Below are 22,611 nucleotides of genomic sequence, written 5' to 3'. Positions count from 1 at the left end.
AATTTTTGTAGCCATAGGAAAGTGGCGTGCAAATACTTATCGTGGTCGCTAATTTGACCATTTGCGTGCATCTTCGTACATCTTTATACATCAGGACAAGAAGCTGCGAATTTAGTAGGTTGTTAGGTCTTCGAACGATCGCGATAGTATCGAGAGAAACAGATCGCGCCTTTGATAGCAGTGGGAGTGCTTATCTTCGGCAAATGTCCTCGTATCCCTAGCTCGTCGTTGGTTGACTTTACGCTATTTGATCTTTGCCGAGATCTTCTTAGAAACGAACAGAGTATATTCGAGAAAGATGGCTGTTTTCTCTGAGCCATTTGAATTTTTCAAGCTTCTGGAATATTTAGAGAAGTCGCAGCAGTTTGGTCAAGACTCGGCTCTGCCGCAGAGAAATAATATTTAACGTTTAACAAAAATTTTTGTCTCGTCGTTTCTAAGTCACGATCTTTTCTAATTCTCCTCGAATTTAAGAAATATCCTAACGACAGAAATGTAGGAAAGAAAGAGATGTCTTTGAAAAAGCTCCAACTGGTCGGAGGATGCTTCTAGAAGCGTACGTTAGATGTTGATCGATAAATCGACGGTACTTGACCCGGAGTACCATTCGAAGTAAATACACCGTTGATTAGAAAATTGTCATGCGATTAGATAATTGTACAATAATCTTTAATCGGTGGCAAATGCACCTTGTTTTGGCAATTAAATAAATTTAAGTACAACGATTCCATAGTAAATATTTTCTTCGAATTATTCTTCGATGTAACGTGTGTTTTGAAAAAATAAGTATCGTGAGATAATATCGGTATCGTTCAAGACGAGCAATTAACAAAATTATAATCTGGAGAGGTCGTGGTCTTTGACATCGGTCAAGATTCGCAGAAATTCATACGACTGACTGTACTTCGCTTAAAGTATGTACATATGGGAAACATTTATATACATATCAAGAGATATACTGCGACAGATGTTATTAAAATCGAACAAGCAACAGCAGATAAATATTTATTTTTCTTCCCGAATATGGTACACAATACGCGTAATTCTCGTTCTACTTGTACACTTTAAACTTCCTCCTTCCAAACATGGATAAACACCTGTTCGATTTTAGCACCTTGGCTATGACGTATTCGTCGAAGAGGAATCGCTTCGCTCTGTTACCCGTGGAACTACGAAAAGAATAATTATTTCAGGAGATTTCTCATTTCTTGTTTCTTCTAACGATTAGAAACTGTGCATCCTTGTCTGTATCCATATTTTTCTATATTTTTATAAATAAGAATACAAAAGTGGAATCTCGTTTTTCATTCACCAAATATAACGAGAATCGTATCTTGCATATTTGATACAGTTCTGTATATTCTGCGTATATCGGTGATTACTCACTTCGATTTCTGATACTATCGACGATGCAAGCTATGATAGACACGCACACGCCCCCACTGTCCTTGTAGTATCCCGATTTACATTTACAAGCCTTTATGCAAGACTGAAACAGAGACAACGAATCTCCGTTTTAATTAATTCTTGCATAATAAAACGTTGATTTTCCAGTAACTTTGTCTTTTTCCTCTAATCGGTGTTCTGACGATCAAGATCCTGCTATATTTTATTCTTCTTGCTTACCTTTGACGAGCAAATTTCTCGAAAGGGATTTTCGCAATTTTTTGCACAAAGATCGCACGTCGTGTACTCTTCGTTCTGGCCACATTTCGTCGGTTCTTCTAAACAGAAACTAACGTTAACGTTGTAAATCGAGAAGCAAAAGATATATACGAAGGTTTAATTATTATTTAACGTATTTACCAGACTCGGTGTTTTCGTCGGTAGCGATGAAAATTCTATCGGGGGCGACTGAAAGAGTAATAACTCTAATTTCGGTTTCGTTGGAAATTTTTGAAAATGCCAGTGTTTCGCGTCGAATAGTTAATCATCTTTCCACACTAATATTTTAATCATCCTTTTATGGTAATAAGAGAGTGATAGCGCGCGGAAGTCAAAGAGAATAAATTATGGTTTATCATTTGACAGCGAAGATAAACGAATAGAGATTTAGAACGAAGATTTGGAACGAAATTTCACGACGAAAGAACCGGAAACTGCGACTTGGAGATTTTTCTAAGAAACAGCAAATTTGTAGATACGTAGATGCTCGATGAATTTTCCAGTCAAACAGACGAATTACTTTTTATTTAGTTTGTAAATATGAAAAAATAATGTTTCTTAAGAGCCGTTATATTCATCAGGTGAAACGTAGCTAATATCAAATACCTAGAACCAAAACTTAATTCGTTTAAATCGTCATTTTGTCTTATGGGTACTTTTTTCAAAAAGCTGCTCGATCTCACAAAGCAAACGCACTTACGTATGAGATAAAGAGTCAACGTGGCAAAAGTTGTTGTTATTAGGTCCATTTTGTCGATTAAATTTCTACAAAACGTAGATTAAGTAGAATAAAACATTGTGCGCGTGCACTGTGCAGCGATGACGATCATTCCTTTTATATATCAACACCTTGGCTCGTTCAAAGAGAGCGTAATTCATTTCCGACGTTTATAATCGTTGTTCAAGCGAGTTTGTGCTTATCTGTAAGTTTATTCTTCAAATGTATACTTGTATCTTACGCAGATTTCAACGACTTTAAATTATAATGCATTCGAATTATATTTTACGAATTTTCGATATTTATAATAACGAAATAACGTTATACGGTGACTTTTGGTATAGTTGTTAATGATATGACACGTAAGACAAATTATACGAGCTTCGGATAATTTGTAAATTATTCATAACGTGTAAATTTCTTCGTAACTTATAATTAGTGACACGATCGAATAAGCGTACGGCGAATACATTGACAAACGTAACAGATGAAGATAGCAATTTTTAGAAGGACGAATTATCGAGTATAAAAACAGCCCGCTGTTACGAATTTTAATCAGAAGCGCACGAAAATTTGTACAATTAGTCAAACAGTGATCGAAGGTTTCGCTCCAACATGTCTCGCACCGCTGTTATGTTTCTCCTCGTCGTCGTTGCTTATATTTGTAGTAAGTACAATTATATTCATCGTCTGTATAATTTCACTGTCTTTAATACGTACAACTATAGCGACGCGTGTATAGACAGAAATTTACATTTTATACTAAACTGAACCTACGCTTGATTCGGAATAATTATTTAAAAATAAAAATTGGAATAAACGAATGGAAGAACGGTAAAAGACCAAAATTCACCGTTTATAAGTAGTTTTAAAATTGAAATAGAATTGGAAATAGAAACAAAACTTTGTGAAATTTAAAAACTAAATTTGTAGAAGTAATACGATTACATAGTTGAGTAATCATATCCTATTTATTTATATCGTCGCCGTTACACGTATTGTTTGGACGGTAGAAGACCAAAATTCACCGTTTCTAAGTAGTTTTAAAATTGAAATAGAATTAAAAATAGAAACAAAACTTTGTGAAATTTAAAAACGAAATTTGTAGACGTAATACGATTACATAGTTGAGTAATCATATCCTATTTATTTATATCGTCGCCGTTACACGTATTGTTTGGACGGTAGAAGACCAAAATTCACCGTTTCTAAGTAGTTTTAAAATTGAAATAGAATTAAAAATAGAAACAAAACTTTGTGAAATTTAAAAACGAAATTTGTAGACGTAATACGATTACATAGTTAAGTATTTCCTATTTATTTATATCTTCGCTGTTACACGTATCGTTCGTTCGATCGTTGTTTTATTTCAAGATTTATTATTCTATGTGCATATAGTAAGTAGCGTCAGCTCTGCCTGTGGTCCGAACGAAGAATTCAAGATGTGTGGACCTTCTCCTTCTTGCGAACCTACGTGTGCTAGGCCTCACGTAGATTGTCCTGAGGTCAGTATACACCGTGGCTTCTCTCGATCGTGAAAATTATCTCGTCTTCGTTACTCTCGGTTTAATTGTAACGCGTTACTCGTTTATTCCCATCAGGAGTGCGTTCGTGGCTGCCACTGTGTTAAAGGACATGTGAGAAACGCAGCTAAACACTGTGTCCCAGTTAGCCAATGTAAAGGACATTGATTGGACTGGATCAACGGGTAATTAGTTCTTAAAAAATGCTAGTTTTTAAATGAAATAATAAAGTATATCAGATGTATGCGTATATCCTTCTTTATTCGTTCCTTCTTACATAATTATTATATCTCGTGATATCATGTGTGATTCGTGGCATTAAAACGACTGTTCGAAAGTAAATAACGAATGTCGATGGAAACTTAGCGAAATGACTCGTTATGAGACTATACTGATATTAGTATTAATAGTATCGATATAATAATACCAAGCATAGGACATATTCGCACTGTTGACCGAAGAAACGACACAAATTCATCGCGGTGTTTTTCACTGTATTTCCGCTCGTTTCAGTGTCTAATAATCGCGTGCTTTTATGAATAATTAATTACCTTCTTTTGTAATCGATTCGACCATGAGTCTGAATAGTTTACAAAATCGTAGGCTGATGATAATTTTAAATGGGCGAAAGATTAGACCGATAAATACGTAAGAAGCAAAGATAGCGTCTTTTAAAAAGACGAATTATCGAGCATAAAAGCAGGCAATTACAATTATAATTGCAGTCAAATTGTGATCGAAGGTTTCGTTCAAACACGTCTCGTATTTTGTTATTTTACTCTTCGTCGTCGTTGCTTATCTTCGTGGTAAGTACATTTAACGTTTTTAGGATTTCGCAGTCTTCTTACGGAGAATTATAACGACGAGCGCATAAATAGAAAACCGAACGTTTTACTAAAAATTGAACGTAATTTAATTTGAAATTATTACTGGAAATAAAAGTTTGAACAACGAGAATCTATGCAAATTTTAAGTGATTCGTTGTGCGACTCTATATGTGTGCTCATTTCCAAAAGATATTAACCTGTGTTTGTAACTTCAATCTTGCGTCAAGAGTACTCACTTACACCTAACACGACGTTGCAAACGACACTGAAATCTTAATTTCTCTTCTCTAAACATCGAATTTGCTTACCGAGAACGATCGATGAACTTTAAGTGGGTATTTAAGACACCAATTTGATAGTATCGTTATAGTCTTTATTTAGGTAAGCTTGTGACTAATACCAATCCATGAACAGATAGTGTAATACATTTCCATTTTGTATTTTCATTAAAAATTGGTAAAGTAAAAAAAAAAAAAAAAATAGCAGCGAAGAGATTGCAAACGCCAGCGAGAGAGTGAAGAATGGGTTTCAAATAAGTTAAACGAGGAAGTTAACAATTTTCTGGAAGAACGCACGTTCCTTCGCCGTTTCTCAAATATCCGCTCTTACATTGACAACCGATCTTACATTCCTAAAAAAATGAAAAAACAAAGATTAGTATACACGTGGAACAGAGAAAAGCATAAAAATGGAAGCAAATGAATGTAACGTAATTAAATTTACATAAATACAAATGAAAACCACAAGCGAGACACACGGTAACTACTTTTAAAACTCAACAATCTATTCCACGATACAGAAACTTTATTGGCTTTGGAATTTGTTAAGTGTGTATTTTCGTAATCCTATTGAATATTCCGAGAATGATTCTCTATTCAATTGTTTACAAAATTTCATAGATTTATTACGTGCTTTTAAGGAAGTTGCATTTGTAAATCGAACGAGTTAAGAAAAATCGATTCATCGTGTGCTTCTGACGCATTTTTCAAATGTTAATACTAACCATGGTACAAACGGTGACACGTGGCTTGGCACAAGTGGGCTCGCACGATCCACAGGATTTAAACTCTTCATTCAGTCCACATTGCTGACCAAACGAAGCTGTAGCAATACGATATCATTGTATTATTTTTCGCTGTATCTCCGATCGACCCGCTAACGATTAGATTTTTATATAAATTCGTATTTTTATGAAAACAATTAAAAGAGTAAAATCTAGGCGCTGAATCAGTTCATATCAATTCGTACCACTGACAAAACCGAATGTCGAAAGCGACCAAATTGGATATTTCGACGTATACAAGGATTGAAATATGCTGTTACAGAAATAAATAATCGAGTCAAGAAGCGAACGGATTCGTAGTGTGAATGAGCTATTCGTACTTCTTGAGAATTGAAAATACAGAAATATGTGACTGTACCCGGTGGAAGACTAAACAAAGAGAGTTGCTCTCTACAGTTTGAATAGATTCTATGTTTTGCTTTTAATGGCGTAAAATTATATGAAATATCGCGTTAATCTTTAACAGAAGTTACTTACTGGAGAAGATAGCCATAACGGCGAGGAGGACGAAGAGGATGCGAGACATTATCGATTCCTTTACGAGACAGCTTACGGCTGACACTACTGACAAACTTATCGAAATACTTGGCTTTATATACTACTGTTACGAAACCTAGATACGGCTTCTCGTTTCTTTCATCTGATCACGTCGATGATCTTTGTTCATCCTCTCGCATCTCCGTTTCTCTTTACGTCATTTTCCTCTTCTTCGCCAGCTCTTCGTCCGTTCGTTCGCTCGACGACGTTCGCAGATGACCCATAGATGCAGAGGCGTCGTCTCTTTGCGAACTATTTAACGGTATCTCGATTCGATTTATCCTGATAATTATTTATTTGTTTATTTTATTATCCGCGACCCAGTGTTACGTAAAAATTACGTTAAAACGAGGACTGCCGCGACGGGTCAGATATTAAGCTCTTAACTAGTTACGCAACTCTAAGAATAATTACCATCGTAATATTAACCGGATCCAATTACCAAGTACACATTAGAACGAGGAAAATATCTCTAAGACGAAGTATACGTATGGAAAATCTCCGATCTTGCTACGCAAAATACCAAGTTTCGCGAAGTACGACAATCGTAAATTGCACTAATCGCTCGTTTCCGAATGTTCGTGCAAATTCCTATCTGTATATTTACAGTTGGTCACGAGAATATTCGAACACTAGCATAGACTTTGACTTTGTCAGGAGCATCCCTTTTATTCGACAACGTGTTTTAAGCAGTTTACTATTTTTTAATTATATTTTTGTTAATAGTCGATCGCGTACTTTATTTCTCCATCAGTCTCCTCTAGTGTTTACTATTGTTTTATAGTGATTCTACCGTCTAGTTCATTGCATACGGATGGTCATACTTGTGTAAAAAGCTGGCAGTTTCTTTTTACTTTCTGACATCTATATACTATGGTTGGATACACGGCAAAACATTTTTGTTAATTTTCCTGTATTTATTTTTAAATTATAATTGCCAATTATAACGAATTTACTTTAACCTTATGGCCGTAAATTATCTGCGATATAAAATCGGAAAGTTAAATAAATACGCACAAAAGAGGTGCTATAGGAAAAGCTAACAGGACAAACGTTTCCTTTCGCGTAATCTCGATCTCGATGGGAATCGCTGCGTCGACTCGACGATTCTTGCCGTATCGATCGGTCAATCGCGAGGTATTGCGAGGACTCTGCAATTAGCGACGATTCGAACGGGTGAAAAGGGTCGAGGTTCGTTCGATTCGACTGGCAAATTTTAGAGTCGCGAGTTCACTTTGTCAAGCGCAGCGATCAATCCAGCCGAGCTTCTCCTATCGACGTTTGCTTTTATCTTAAATGCCATTACGTTGTCGGCCGAGACAACGAGCCAGGAATTCGAAGTTTCCTCTCTGTCGCGCTCGAGGGTCGAGTTCCTCTTTTCCCGCGTTTTATTCAGCGAAACCCAGCGCTTACGATCGAATATCCGACAGTCAAAATGCTATTTATTATTGAGCACTCAGCACCGACTTTCTCCATTTCGCTTCCTTTCTACGCTCACCCCTCCTGTCCAATAATTCGTTTTTCTAGAATCGAACGCCCTTTTATCAAATTTATTACCTCGTTTCTTTCTATTTCTTATCGATAATTCCTTTCTTTTTTTTTTTTCGTATCTCATTCAGCAAGAAAGCAACGGTACAGCAATTGTACGTATTAATCGCAGTTCCTCGCAACGTTTAACTTTAATCGCTCGAGGAGAACCATCGATAAATCCTGCCATTTTTCGATATCGATCCGTTCCATGTACTTAGCGTTTTCATTGGACGCTGTCAAGCTGAAAGAAAACCTGGTTTCTCGTCAGCAAGGACCGGTAGTCACTGACAGCGGAAAACTTGATTGAAATTGCTCGAGTTACCCTCCTCGGCTAGCGTTTCCCCTCTTCCTTGCACACCGACCTCCCTTCGTTCTTTACTCCACTTCGCACCCCTCTGTAATGTCACGTCACAGGAGGCAGGCATGGTTCCTTTGTACCAACCCGAGGACCACCATTTTGCCCCCCGTGAAACGCCCGCTCTGACACACTGACCTGGTATTAACGCGTCCAATCAGCGTCTCTCTGCTTCGATACTAAACGTTTTCTATTCATTCGAACAAGTTTTTCTAAACAACTTTATACGCCAGGCGTTTCTATTCCCACTGGATAGATCGACATCTGTAACATATACATATGCACGATTTTCTCTGAGAAAATAGCCTTGGCAGAGATAATCTCTGAACTTGGTGCGATAACGTTAGAAAAATTTCAATGACTCGCTCAGATTGAATTTATACGCAAAATATATGAATTTTCTACGTCGCTTCGGCTTTTTTTTTATTAAATTCTCTGTTTCGTTGTTCTTGGTTCCTTTGCGCGATAATTTACCGATTAAATTTTATAAATATGATAATAACAAGTTTCAAAGTAAATTATAAAACATAATTGGTACGCTCATAGGTGCGTGCTAATTGCTGTTTATCTGCAAACTTGCATGTTGTATCTATCGTGATTACTCATAATCATTCAACAGGATTTCCATTTTTTACGGCTTGAATTGTATCATTGAGGCGCGATGTCCTCCATGATATGACGCGTAAAGCTCGATAATTTATATATAATATAATAGATATTTATACAAACAGAGATCGTTCTGGTAGTGGTATTATTACGTCGTAACATCAGCGATTCTTTAAAAATATAAATCATCAACTTTAACGCGTTTACATCTACAGAAAGCCGTATCGTAGAGGACATCGCGATTCGAGCCACGAAAAAGCGAGTCTCCCTAAATGGTCATGCACGATAAATATGACAGGGAATTTTTTAGATAAAGAATAATTCGCCTGCATGCACGAACGTAGGAATACCCGACGTTGAGTTAAGCGGAACAATATTCGTGAAAACGATAAACGAAGCTTCCTGGTATTTTTACAAGTAAAAAGTAATGTCATTTTCACGACCACTTCGGACCTGTTATCTCGTTTATTTGGAACAGAAAGTGAGTCACTTTCGATTCTTACACGGCGATAGAGTGCGAGCGTTTATGCAAATTCATATTTGTAAATACATGCAAGAAATGATTATGAAAGTCACCAGCAACGTAAAATACCACTTAAAAATACCAAGAAAGGAAAGAGTTACGATGGTAGAAAGATAGAAGCGACGGAACGATAAGAGGAAAGAAATCTCGACAATAAAAAAGAAGGCGAGGTTATAATATATTTATATTTATATTATATTCGGGGGATTTAAGGGAAATTTATTCGCGCAATCAATTCGATGATTAATTCGTATTGATAATCGTCTATTTATCTATGTACGTGCATCAACTATTGCGACTGTATCTAATAGAAAGAAAAAGGGAAATCACGCACATAAAAACGTGAAGCCATACTATATTGCCATAGTTACTTTGTGTTTATCTCGACTGAATACGGTATGCGGGGAAAAACATATATGTAACGTGTATTATAATACGTATATAAGCTGCCATTGTCGCCTGTATTCGCCAGTTCTGAGTCGAATAAGATTACTAACAAACTAACGGTACATATTTCTCTAACATGTTTCGATTCGTTTGTGTATTGTTCATCGCTTTAACGGTGCTTTGTACCGGTAAGTCTTATGGTGTCTATTTATTTGCGCAGGTGTAACTGTGCTTAGTATTGTAAGTTTTCAATCTACAATGCTTGCAATAAAAAATAAATAAACGAATCTATCAGTTGAAAATTTTAAGAATTATTCCAATAATATTAGGTCGTTAGATAGAGGATATTTAATAACGATAATCAATTTAATAATTAATAAATTAATTTTTTTAGCTACATCCGCTGGAAAAGTAGCCTGTAACAGGCCACACGAGGAATATCGTTGTGGGTCGGCCTGTCAAACAACTTGCGCTACTTTAGGTCTACGTTGTCCCATTAAGAATATCGTGAGTTGAAATTAATCGAGAAATCAGTTTCGTTCAATGAGTTTAGGAAAATGGACCTCATCGATGTTATGTTTGTAGAGATGTAACGATGCCTGTTATTGCAAAGAAGGATACGCCAGATATGGCGGTGATACTAGCGCGTGTGTTCCCATAAGCCAGTGTAATAGCAGACGTTCGATGATCATTCAGGCTTTACGATCGGAAAAAATCTCTAGATATTCTGGCTTTTAATAGTGGCACTTACAGGAACACATACAGGAACCATCATCGTTGATTTTCTATCTAGTAAAAATGTAGATAACACGGTGCTGAACTTTCCTCTACATATTTTCTTGTTCTTCGAGTGTGAAGTTCGATTCGTTATAAAAATAAGAAAGCGTCATCGTGCGATAGACGTAAAGTATTGAATAAGAGTACAAATGTTGCCTTCTTTCTTAAAAAATTCTTAATTTCTTGCTTACATATATTATCTTAATAGTTCCGTCTTCCAATCAACGGATATTCGAATTATTTTTATTTTATTTGTATTAAAATAAAAAATGGATTAAAAAGTCAAACGCTAGAACTTTCATTTCAAACGATTTAGCTTTTGTGAAAACAATGTTGCGTTGCAGAGACTCTGATCAGAAGCGTAGGTACCGAGAACGATACAAATTATCGTGCGCATTATTGCCTGGCGGCGAACTCTCGATTTCTTCTAAAGATTGTAAAACTTCGCAGCTCGTTCCATCGTCCGGAACCTAACAAAAACATTTGCTTCGAGCCGTTAGCGGGAACAGCCATCGTCCGACTGCTGACGAGCCAGACGTTGCGGTACGAAAGCGAGTTCCGTGCGCAAGAACAAGTTGCAAAGTCAAACAGTTTGACCCGTCTCGAGGAGAGAAGAGGCGCTCCAATATTTGGACGCGTAATGTAATTTACGCACAAGTCGAAAACGCTCGGACCTCGTAACATCTCCCCCTCTTTCCTTCCTTTTCTCGTTCCGTGTTCCAGTGAAACGAGTCGCGAGATCGCGATAAACTAAGAAAGGTCCACCGATAATGTCAATTGAAATAAAAGTTTATCGCATCGTAGCGTTCGAGCCTCTGTCGTCTTCGAACGCTTCTCGTCACAAGTAGAAGGGTTATCTGCGTCAGAGACCGCTGTTTGCGTTTCGCTTTCTCGGACTCGACGAAAGATCTATTTACCATACCGCCATGGCGTTTTGTTTGCGGAGAAATCTTCGTTTAGGAGCGTTTGCCAGACCGATTAACCATCTTTCTTCCATCAGCAGGTATCACGCGACTTACGCACGATGAGATGGATGAAATACGTTACGATATAAGCATCGAATCTTACGTTTTACAGAAAAACATATTTTTTAAAACGTCCGATTATCTCGTAACGTTAGCGTCGTTATCGATATCGAGTTCAGAGCTTCACAGTTTCTTGTACGAAGCACGTACCAAAAAAAGCTAGAGGGAATATCTCCCGCCAAGCTTCTGTTATCGGAACTAATTTGGCCCTCGTTCTATTCTGATAATAAACCAAGTTCCATTTTATGTATTCGATTCTTTCGAAATATTCGGAAAATGCATTTGCCGTAGCTGCATCCAAACGATTATAAAACATCGATAAACGAAACGACATCGTATCAATATCAAGCTTCTTTCCGATAAGACGACAGTCCGTAAACGATGGCTAATTAGAAATGCCATGCACGTGCAGGCGATTGCACGCGTGTGGCAACGCTCGCGACGTACCGGCAACGATTCGCGCGTGTGTAACGCACTCGAGAGATGAAAGGCAGAGCGTATGTAAACGCATACACTGGCGAGCAACCAGCCTCGATTCGAATTTCGCATGCTGCTCGACACGTGCGCTCCGCCGATTCCCCTTCTGCGGTTGAACCAAGAACGATAGACCATCTGCGAGAGAGAGAGAGAGAGAGAGAGAGAGAGACGTAGCAAGCCTGGCTCGAGGGGTTGCTCGAGTTTCCAGCGGGCATTTGTTTAATTGGGAACCGACATGGCCGCTGGAGCTCACCCCTGCGTTCGACCGCCCCATCTGTACGATCACATCGTTGCGAAAATGCGTCGCATGCCACGTGCGCTCCGTTTTTCGCCCTGTGACCTTGATTCCCTTGTTGCATGCCCAACGACGACGCGTTGCACCGCATTCCGTCGATTGCGTACGCGTTTGCGTAAGATCGATGCGATCTACGAGGCTCGGTAAACGAGCGGTGGCAGTTTTGCGATTTTACAAATTTTATGCGTCGTGCGTAGATTTATTAAATTTATGAAATTTGAAGATGCAAAAGTACGAAGGATGCAGGAATAAAATTTCGCTAACGATCACGCTGAGAGAATTCGTGCGATTTCATGTTTTTGCAAAGATCTCTCGGTTCTTAGGCGAAAGAACCGTATAGCGGTTTAGCAGCGCTCTTGTGCCACAAAGCTGCAAAAAAGTTTCAACAGAGAGCTTACGTAGATTGCCGAAAGACCGTGGGCAGAAATTCCGCAGGCGAATTTCCAGGACGCAGATTACTCCCCTTTGTTAGTTCACTTGTCGTGCAAGCTGTTATCGGGAGAGGACCGACAAGGGGGTGACTGCGAAATTTCCGCAGCGAGCAACATGGCCGCGGCCGGATCAACTACGTCGTGCCAAGTTTCTCGTATCTTTGTCAGGCAGACGAAACAGAAAGAGGACGAGATACAGAGTCATATTCCGGTTGCGTTTTACGCACTGCGTATATTATTATCGCAGGCTTATTCCTTCCTCTTGGCCAACGCTCCATTTGCTCCAACGAACACTGGATCAAAGCGACATTCCGCTATGAAATTCCACCACCTATAATTCGGTCTTTGCGGGATTTCCTACCAGATCTACGAGGGCAACTGTCTCTTTGTTCCTTCTATTGTAAAGTATATACGGTTTTTGGGTGCGACATACGTACAATTACGAACCTATCATTTGAAACACGGACTTTTCGTTCGAGGCTACTATTTCGTTACGCGTAGTAGATTGACGGTTCGAATAACAGTCGGCAGGTAACGGGGGAACTTGCAGCTGGACCGCGGACGTTCGATCAAATTCATAGTTTTATAAGCACGAGTAAAGAAACGTAATCTAATTCGATTCAACCGCAGAAAGTTGTACTCGCCCGTTTTTTTTTTTAGGAAACGTTGGTATTTTTACCGGTGGACTTTGATCGCGTAATACGATACGATGAATATTTTGTCGAAGAGATGGAAATGCGGAAATTAAAGACGTTAGTTAAAATATTCTTTGCCGGGTAAAGACAAACATAGACAAGGGCCGTTTTTGTCGCGAACACTTCGATTGGAACACGATTTTTTATCGAACTGTAAAGAAATCCGAAGCGTGTGTTTTACGTGCTTAACACGGAACACGAGGGGATGTAGTTGGAATATAGTAGAGCCGGGCTAAAAAAGCTTCACCCCTAATGTTAGGGGTATTATGAAGCGTACGAGGATACTTTCTAGGCAAATGCTTGACGGTGGTTCCGGTGGATTAGGAAATACTGCCTGAAGGGCTTTGCCGTGGCTTCTTGGCTGAACGAGAAGGGGCTAGCGCGTGTAGAGAGAAGCAGGCTGTTCAATCGGCTCGTATTTATCCTGGGCTAATTAATGAAAAGGAGGGTAGATGGGAAAAAAGCCGGGTAAACAGAGGCAAGCAAACTCTCGCGAGGCTATTCGATCCAATACCATTTTGACCCGTGAAAACCAAGACTCTTCCTCTTCTTTCCATCTTACTTTCGCGTGTTCGCACAGGGTAATACTTACGAATTTCCTGGAACGACCTAAGCTAGAAAATTTCGTGATGGAATTCGGAATGGTACGCGTGTTTTAGGAAAATCCGCCGAAACGATAATCCCGAAGAAAAATTTTCTTTAAACAGCGGACTTTGTACGAATATTCGATGCGGGTGAAACGGGTACGCCTGTTTATTCGCGTTAACCGACCGCGTTAAATTATATAAAAACGTAATTATAGAACCTCTAAAAAGGTAAATTTATGGTTACATGGTGCGTTAAATATATTTGTACTCCGAGTTGTGTAACTTTCAGTACACACGTGTTAATGGATATACTTCATATTCGCAAAAACGCGTTAACGAATATGTTTCGTGTGTGTAGCACGTATTTTTAAGAGATATCTTAAAATATATATAAAAATAAAAATAAAAATATGTAGATTTTTCCAACACGTTTGTCCATTACGAGACTTTTCACTCGCTCTGCATGCTGCAGTAGATACAATGACACGATTATTCACGCGGAAGGATCAGGTTTACAGGTGACCAACACAGGACCAGCGAGGATATATTCCGCTGGATGTTCGTTATCGTTCGTGACTCGATCGCGACGAACGCGCGAAAGTACTCGATCGTTGCTCGATCTCTTAGCTGGCTCGTTACGGCGATCGAAGAACGAAAACCGAGAAGTTTGTCGAGCATAGAGATCCTTGTCGAGGCTAATAGAAATCTCTGTCGTTTCTTTATCATGCCCCCTCTGCCGAGGAACGTATTTATCTTGCTCACGGCCGTTATTTCGTTCGTCCCGCTCGACGGATCCGACGATTCTGTCCGACATGCCACCCAATCATTTTTCCAATCGATTTCCCGATCATTCGTACGAACGAACGCCCATTTCGGGAAATAGTCGATGGGGGTTCGTTCGGAGGAAAAAAGGGGAGGAAAAAAGAAGGCCCGAGTAACGAGCCACTTGTGGGCTCAATGAAAATTTCTGTCCCAACTCGAGGAACTCGACGAACGATCTCTCCTCGTGTTCTCCACCGTCTCTCGAATTCTAAGAACACTCTGGTAATTCTAAGAATAGAGTCGAAAGTGAGTTTGTTCCATGGATTCGCACGTAGGCAAATTTTAGGCGCAAAAAAGATGAACGCTCCTTTCCAGCAAGTTTGATAGCTTTAGTGATCGTTCGATGGGTTAACTTTAGAACACGCACGTATACGGTTTTATTTAATCTTTTATACATTGCGCGGTAAAGATTACTATCGATAATTTCTATCTCATAAAATTAAATTACCAACACCGCGTTTCTTTGTAATCTCCTGTAACTGTGGGATCGATAGCAAATAAATTTCATATACGTACAGAGAATAAAAAGTAAGATTAGATATCTTAAAATGAAATTTCTTAACCCAACGATGTCGGTCGAAGGTTACACTTGACCTAAATCCTCTTCTAACCTGAATCGAAAGTCGTCAAAGAGAACTCGGTTAAGAAGAACGATTCCTTGGACGTGAGCGAGAAGAAACGGATTCCGTTTCGATGGAAATCGATCGACTGGAAGGTACTTTTGCTCGACCCCGAAGCGCTAAGAGGATTCAAAGGGGATGGAAGGAGAGAACGTTAAGAGAATTCACCCTCTGTAAAGTGGACCTCGTCCGCGAGGATCGGCTGACGCGGGCGTTTGTTTGCGCTGGTATAGCGGAAGTCTGCGAATGATATCGATAGCTCGGGGCATCGACTAACCCGTGAGAAAAATGACATTCGCCGTGCCGGTCAAAGAAACCATCTCCGCTGGCGGAGATTTAACGGGCTCACGGCCCCTTTCGCCATCGAGATTCAACGCTGAAGAATTCCGGAAACAGCGCAAGCACCGAAAGAGCCCGTGAGTGGATATATATCACGGATGCTAACAAATTCGAACGAAAAGGAAGCGCGTGAAATAACTTGCTGTTTCTCATGGATATTTGCCGTGAAAAAAATACACCGCGATATTTTACGACAGGTACTTCCCGCGATTTATCGCCACTGTTTGCGCTTTGTTTAATGGCCGCACTCGCCTAAATTATTACCGCGCCTGTACGTAACTTATTATCGTTCGATTTTCCCGCTTCGTTTTTTATACAATCTTTCTTTCTGTTTGTTTTTCCGATATAACGCAGCTTGGTAAATCGTAATCCTAGAATCGATGAGTCTGCCGTTTCGAATCGCCGATTCCCCTATATTATTCCAACTTTTACTCGATATCGAACTTTCAACGATTTAACAACGACTTTAGTGTATTTTTTATCTTTATTTGCCCTATCGTTAGAAATGTAAATATCAATGGCCATAAATGATAATTTCTGAGTTTCCATTGTCTGCCTATACTTTACCAGTTACGAGGTAGATTTGTTTCTCATTAACATCGTCGATGTATCGAGTCTCGAGCGACGTATCCTATGTTCGAACGTCGAGATCCCGTTGGCCCTTCCTTATCCATCAATTTCAGGAAAATCCGTAGAATCGATCGTCCTTGGACCTTTGCCCGTCCTCCATAGAGGATTGTTCGCTCGTGCACGCTCGAAATCCCCGCGAGATCCATTCGCGGAGTCACGCATGCCGCTAACTACGAAGGGAGTCGGGATCGAGAGGAACAGAGGCGCATCGAGCGGGCCGAAAATCCCGGCATTGTCTCGACACCGCGTGCTTCGCTCCCCAATACGGATAATCTCGGGAGGCCGGTCGCGTTCCCTGCGGGAGACGCGATAACGTCCTGAAACAGAGAGAATGGCCTGCCGAAGGGTTGCCACCGCTTTTCGCCGCTCCATCCATGGAATTTACAGTCCTTCATCCTCCCGTTTGGTATTAAACACTGGCTATAAATCGACGAATTTCGGGTCGCGTCGCGTGCACAGGTATATTCATGATCGCTACGCTCTTCATTTCCATACATAGACCATAGTACGGTATATTTATCGTGAAAACATCGTTGTATACTTGTACGGACTATCGACGACTCGTATCAAAGGCATTTTATGTTATTTCATACACGTATAATATGCTACACGAATTTTAATATCAGCAAAAAAAAAGTCAAGGAGCGAGAAACACTTTCGACGCTGCTAGGAATTCCATGTGCACCTTAGGGATGCGCTACACCGATCGAAAGATGATCATCTTTTTCAAAAATTATTCACAGCAATAGCGTTAAATAAAATAAAAGCAGCGTCGAAGGATAAAAATTAACGCGCGAATATCTTTATTATATTTCCGTTTCGGTGGAATGTTATTCGTGCAAATATTGAAAAAACGATAATTGCCGAGTTATCTCAAGATCAAGAACAGAGGGTAAAAAAGACGAACGATTTGCCCGTGTATTTCGAAAATTCGATAATTCTCGGCTCACGTTCGCCAACGTTATTGTCAACGTTATTAACTTCTACTCCGAAGCGAATCACGCGTCTGCTTAATCGCATTAACGATAAACGATTCGCGGTAAGAATGCTCCTTCGCAATCGTAGTGCTGTCGGTGGGTAAATATTAGCCAACGATATTTTTCCTTCGTACGTTAGACTCGGCTGAGCAAGAACTCGCGTTTACGCCGGTATTCCCAGCTTCTCTGCGAACGATCCTCGAGGAACTGGCCTTTGTCTGTTTCCTCGAGCGACGATAAGAGAGGAGGAGACAGACGTATATAGCACATTAGCGAACGATTTGCCTGGCGAAAGTTACGTCACCGGCTATTTCCAAGCCACTCCGAAATCAGCGAATTTTACGATCAAACAGTACGTTGTTTTTCAAGGAAAATCCTCATCCTGTTTTACGATGTTTGACTTGGGTTTCGGTGTAAATAATTTCCAAGGAGACGCTAACATTAAGTCTTTCGTTGAATTATTATTATCGTAGAAGTATTGGGTTATAGGAAAGTTCCACGGAGAGTACACAAAAAGTAGACAAACTTCTAGCGAAGCTACATTGACCGCTAGAATATACTCGAGGAAAGCAACAGACGAATTTTTAAATATTTACAAATTATATCTTTTTACTCGTGCGTTTTTTCAGTTTCACCAAATTCTTATCTCTTCGACAAAATAAGAAATAATTACGCGTGGTCAGAGCATCGTTTTCCTTGTCGTTACGGTCGGTTGGAAACCGATGGTATTTCGATGGCAATTCGAACGATAACGCGACCTGGCCGCGACAGATCGGACGACGCCGTGTCGATAATCGCAACGAACCATCTAATTGCGACAATAGATAGGCCTTGGAAATCCTGCAATCCTCTGGCGTAGAGAGAACAGGGAAAACGCAGAATCGGAGATGTTTGGTCACGCTCGAATCTATCGAATAGCTCGAACTCCATCCCGAGAATATTTCCGCGGTGGAAGAGAGCAACGCGTGTGGATTATCGTAGCAAAAATTTAGCGGCCGTATATTGTCTTCGCCGTGTTCTCCTTCCAATCTTCCGAGGGCCACACCGATCCACGTGTACGCGCTTTATTTCTAACCTGACGCGAACGACTGCTACGGTGATTATATTACGTGCGTTGTTTTTCTTAAAAAATCGAAATTTAAGCAGTCACAGTGGTAAAGAAAAATCCTGCTGAAAAGGAAAGTAAATAAAGAACGACGTTTAGGGGAGGTTGGAACGAGAAAAATCAATGTCGAAGAAACGTGTCCTAAATGTCAGCGCCGAATCCATCGTCAATGGACCGATCTACGTGATCGGAATGTTGGGGTTGGTACCACCTTGACACAGACGAGCGGCCACGGGGCGCTAACTAACGCCATAATCAAGTAAGCAGTTTAGTCGAGCGATCCGGTTACGCCGACTTAGCCTTACGTATCGACGAGGCGTCACTGATTGGTTTACAGATCTGCTGAGCCGAACTCAGACGCTCAAAGGCCTCTCTAGTTAGCCAGAGACTCCCAGAACGAACCACCTTTACCCCATCCCTTTTATTCTCTCTCTCCCTCTCTCTCTCTCTCTTTCTCTCTCTGTCGCGCGCGCGCGACCCTTTCCTCGGTGTTTCATTAATTTTCCTCCGATTCCGCTTCGTCTGCGAAGGCTTTGCACCTTTGATTTCGCAAAGCGGACCTCGACAGCTTGGTCTATAAATAAGTTACGCTTAATTGCAAAGATTCTCCCCCTATCTTTTTCAATTTTTCTCCCTCTTGTAACTCGATTCCCATGGAGAATCGGAAGGGAAATGGCTCGCGCGGTGAATCGCGGCCTGCAATGCGGCAAATTCGAGACAAAAAGCTATCGCGTGGAACCGTTGCATTCGCGACGATTAATATGCGCCACCGAAGAGGGTGGTGCTCGAAAACGTAGGATAGGCGGTGACGAAGGGCGACGAATTTATCGGTGGCGGGTGCTCGCGACGAGAGAGAGAAAAAAAATGCTCGCTGTTGGCACAACATTAGCGAGGAAATTCACGGGGGTAAGTGCAAGAGTTATGGCGGACATGCCTGGATACCTGACTATTATTCTTCAGGTATCTACCGGTGTTTAGACACCAGGCAGAATGTAACGCATATAAAGAGAATTAACGATCGTCGTCCATGTAATAACGAGGCTAGATACGTACTGGTATCTTTTTACATATTTTAATTTGCAACGTTAATTTACGTAATTTCTTGAAAGTATTTGAACGCTTAACGTAGAACTGTCCACGTTGTATGCGTCGTATAAAAAATTTTGGAATTTCACTGGCGCTTTCAACGCGTTTCAACGAATAGAACAAAATGTTTATCGAACGTACGATGGATCGAAGTCGAGCGAAGAAACCTATCGTACTTTTACGTTTCTCAGGCGCAAGGGAAAGGTAAGAGAGATTTTTAACGAAAGCAACCGAGTTGTTGGTCTCGCGATTTACGTATACCTTTGCACTTGCGCGTAAGTGTCGAACTTTCTGAACCTCGAGAAGCGTAACCACGACACCGGGAAGATTTCGTTGATTTGTCAAGTGGACCCTAACCCCCGATATCTTCCTCCCTTGAATAAAGTAAAGGAAAAAATGCAGGAGCGCGCACTATTCGCGTTTTTCACAGTGGAAGCAGGTTTGGAGGGCGGTAATCGGTGGCATGGATCGCGAGAGACGGTTCTCTAATTTCGAATAGGGGAGCACCGGGTCGCGTCAGATTCTTGACAGACGTGAAAAATGTCACTCGTATGCAAAGCAAGTTGCGCCAGCCCGTTCGTTTCATTATTTCGCTGCTGCGTGTCTCTACACAGGGGATTTCCCTCTCTCGCGAAAAATTTAATTCTCAGCCGGAAACCACCTCGATCGTATGCCTACGAAATTCGAACCCTTCGTCGTTCCTTTCTTTTCTTTTCTCCGTCCCTCTCCTTGTTTAATATAAGATCACGAGAAGGGACACCTGCGGTCGGCTCTTTAAAAATGATTAACTTGACTGAAGAAACGAGTCGCGAGCCCATAGCGACGTCCTCGATGAAAAATGAACGTAGCTCGGCTTTTACGATGGCTAAAGGCGTCGTTAACTCTTCCTAACCGCTCATTTTTAATGATTTCACCCGTGGCTAGAATTACCCTTCTTAGACAGGCTGCTGGGGTACATACGTAAGCAGCGTCGTTGCGCTCTAAATATGGTAAATTAGGATTCCTGTGCCAAGATGGTTTTATTACGATCTACATTTTCCGCTATTTAAGCCTATGACTCCTGCGTTTAAAATGTACTTTCCACATAAATTATAGTCGCTGAGAAGTCCCTTAATGTATTTTACTTTTAATTTATTCAGAGGCACATCGCTACAGTAGTTTAGAAAGATGAAATCTTTCTTTAATTTTCATGAGGCATTAGAAACGTTAAGACGCAATATGGTTTATCCTCGTTTTCTAACATACGTTGAGATATCTTCAAACACGTTGAAGGTTCCACGCGTTTCCTATCTTTCGAGTAAAGTTACATTATAGGCGAAATAGTATTTTTCGGAACGATAGATAGGACATGTTCGCCGAGGAGGGCGACGTATCCCGTGATCTTTTAGAGGCTGATCTTCTGTTTATTAAACTCATCCATACGTGTCAACGTATCAAATTGTAATTTCACTTGGGCGTAGTAAAATGTATGTATCTGAGAGTCGATCGTCGAAGGTCGATCAATATAATCACGGAGACGAGGACAAAGGTTAATCCAAAGCATAGGAGGCAGGGAGGCGCGACACGTCGTCTTGACAAGCGATTTGTCACGTTAACGAGCAACCAGCGTTAACGATCGCGTTCTAAGCGGATGCGAAATACACGAAACGGCCACGTGCGTGTACAGTACGAAATCCGTTCGAAGGCAGGAATTTCCTGCGAATTAAATTCGAAAGTCGCGAGGGCGAGAGCCTCGAAGATCCAACCACGCCATCCAAATTAGCATTCCGAGGGGAAGATTACCGGTTGGCAAGAATTCTTTGACAAAGAGGAACTCCCGGTTCTTGCAGGCTTCTCGACTTCTGCGTCCTTATTATATTCCCCGAGTATCGATCGCTCATTATACGCGAGATACCCTCCGAAATGCGTTCCGATGCTCGTGTGTAACGTAATCGTTCGGCTCGATGTTAAATTGCCTCGTTAAGCTGTCGTCGGGATACGTTTTAGCCGGAAATTAATCGCGGTTTTACGGCCAGACCGATATCCCACGCCTAATCAATTTCCCAACGATATTCCATTTTAAAATCCAGCAGCAACAATCGGTGAAAATTCTCCTCTCGTTCCTCGAAAATTTTCCGCTTCGTTTTATTTCTTCGTTTCTTTATTACGCGCGGAAATTAACTCGAGAATCAACTCGGAAAAAGATCGCGTACGCGTCTTTTCTTCCAGAATTTTTACGACATTCTCCGAAATGTATAGGTTAATGAAAAACGAACGAACTTGTCGTTCGATTCGGTATGCGGAAGTTAATCGACTCCTCGCCATTTCAGAATTTTAAAAGTACTTATCTTTGAACGAGGAAATTGTACAGGTGATAGGACGAATGATAGATAGAAGGAGATCGATCGCAACGAGTGGTTGATCTTTAATCGGTCGAAGTTTCTGCCGTGATCGATGTCGAAAGTGGAAACGCCACGAAAGCAGCTTCCTCCGGTTGACGCACGGAACGCCGGACATTCGATCTCGGTTTCTCTCTTTCTCTTTTAGCCGCCGTTGTCCGGCGAGGCTTAATGAAAACCGTGATTGAAGCCGATGCAGTGGGGCCGATCGATCGACAGGAATCACGAAGAGGGTGTTTGGCAGCCAATCACCGACCTCTCTGCAAGGGACCGACACTTTTTTCCTCTCTCCCTTTGGTTCGATGGGATTCGTGAGTCGACTCTGCGCGGGACACGCACCATCGGACTTTACTTTTGTATCGGGTTAAACAAACGTTTATAACGTTGATACGTCCTACAAGTAAAATTTATCGTAGCATCGATCGAAACACGAGTACAACTACTTGAATTTAGATCTTTCGAGAAATAGTACGACGTATAATGTGCAAACTAATTTTGCTTTCCTTAATTACAGCGTACTGTCTCTTATTTCGAAAGAGTTTCCTGTCCGAAGAAACTGCGTATTTCTTTTCATTCGATTAAAGCTCGAGCTACGTCGTCGTTAAAAAGTACTCGAAATAAATAATCGACGAT

The 22,611-nt window shown here is 40.7% G+C and overlaps 4 protein-coding genes across 7 annotated transcripts; 2 read left to right on the top strand and 2 right to left on the bottom strand.

Moving 5' to 3' along the window:
- Positions 1–989: 989 nt before the first annotated feature.
- Positions 990–2,588, bottom strand: LOC132912110 (uncharacterized). Of its 4 annotated transcripts, none has more exons than XR_009659147.1 (5): positions 2,366–2,588; positions 1,807–1,854; positions 1,627–1,724; positions 1,313–1,489; positions 990–1,169 (listed from the first exon to the last, which is right to left on the bottom strand). XR_009659147.1 is itself a non-coding variant. In XM_060969223.1 (5 exons), the coding sequence occupies exons 1-5, from the start codon at positions 2,412–2,414 to the stop codon at positions 1,120–1,122; spliced, it is 345 nt and encodes a 114-aa protein (XP_060825206.1). In that variant the 5' UTR covers positions 2,415–2,585; the 3' UTR covers positions 990–1,119. The 4 variants fall into 4 exon arrangements, 3 of the variants coding, with proteins under 3 accessions (XP_060825206.1, XP_060825205.1, XP_060825207.1); XM_060969223.1 differs by having other exon boundaries at positions 1,387–1,489; positions 1,627–1,721; positions 2,366–2,585; XM_060969222.1 differs by having other exon boundaries at positions 1,387–1,489; positions 2,366–2,581.
- A 303-nt stretch (positions 2,589–2,891) lies between these two features.
- On the top strand, positions 2,892–4,156 carry LOC132912113 (cysteine-rich venom protein 6-like). Its single transcript, XM_060969227.1, has 3 exons — positions 2,892–3,050; positions 3,782–3,888; positions 3,985–4,156. Exons 1-3 carry the CDS (start codon positions 2,999–3,001, stop codon positions 4,072–4,074), a joined length of 249 nt encoding a protein of 82 aa, XP_060825210.1. The 5' UTR covers positions 2,892–2,998; the 3' UTR covers positions 4,075–4,156.
- Positions 4,157–5,084: 928 nt separating this feature from the next.
- Positions 5,085–6,433, bottom strand: LOC132912114 (chymotrypsin inhibitor-like). Its single transcript, XM_060969229.1, has 3 exons — positions 6,274–6,433; positions 5,737–5,834; positions 5,085–5,364 (listed from the first exon to the last, which is right to left on the bottom strand). Exons 1-3 carry the CDS (start codon positions 6,320–6,322, stop codon positions 5,284–5,286), a joined length of 228 nt encoding a protein of 75 aa, XP_060825212.1. The 5' UTR covers positions 6,323–6,433; the 3' UTR covers positions 5,085–5,283.
- A 3,329-nt stretch (positions 6,434–9,762) lies between these two features.
- Positions 9,763–10,798, top strand: LOC132912111 (inducible metalloproteinase inhibitor protein-like). The gene is made up of 3 exons (XM_060969225.1): positions 9,763–9,922; positions 10,129–10,241; positions 10,320–10,798. Exons 1-3 carry the CDS (start codon positions 9,871–9,873, stop codon positions 10,470–10,472), a joined length of 318 nt encoding a protein of 105 aa, XP_060825208.1. The 5' UTR covers positions 9,763–9,870; the 3' UTR covers positions 10,473–10,798.
- The last annotated feature ends 11,813 nt before the right edge of the window (positions 10,799–22,611 follow it).

Source organism: Bombus pascuorum, chromosome 11, assembly GCF_905332965.1.
Source record: "Bombus pascuorum chromosome 11, iyBomPasc1.1, whole genome shotgun sequence".
Classification (NCBI taxonomy): Eukaryota; Metazoa; Arthropoda; class Insecta; order Hymenoptera; family Apidae; genus Bombus; species Bombus pascuorum.
Note: the sequence above shows the minus strand (reverse complement) of the source record. Positions and strands in the feature narration are given on the sequence as shown.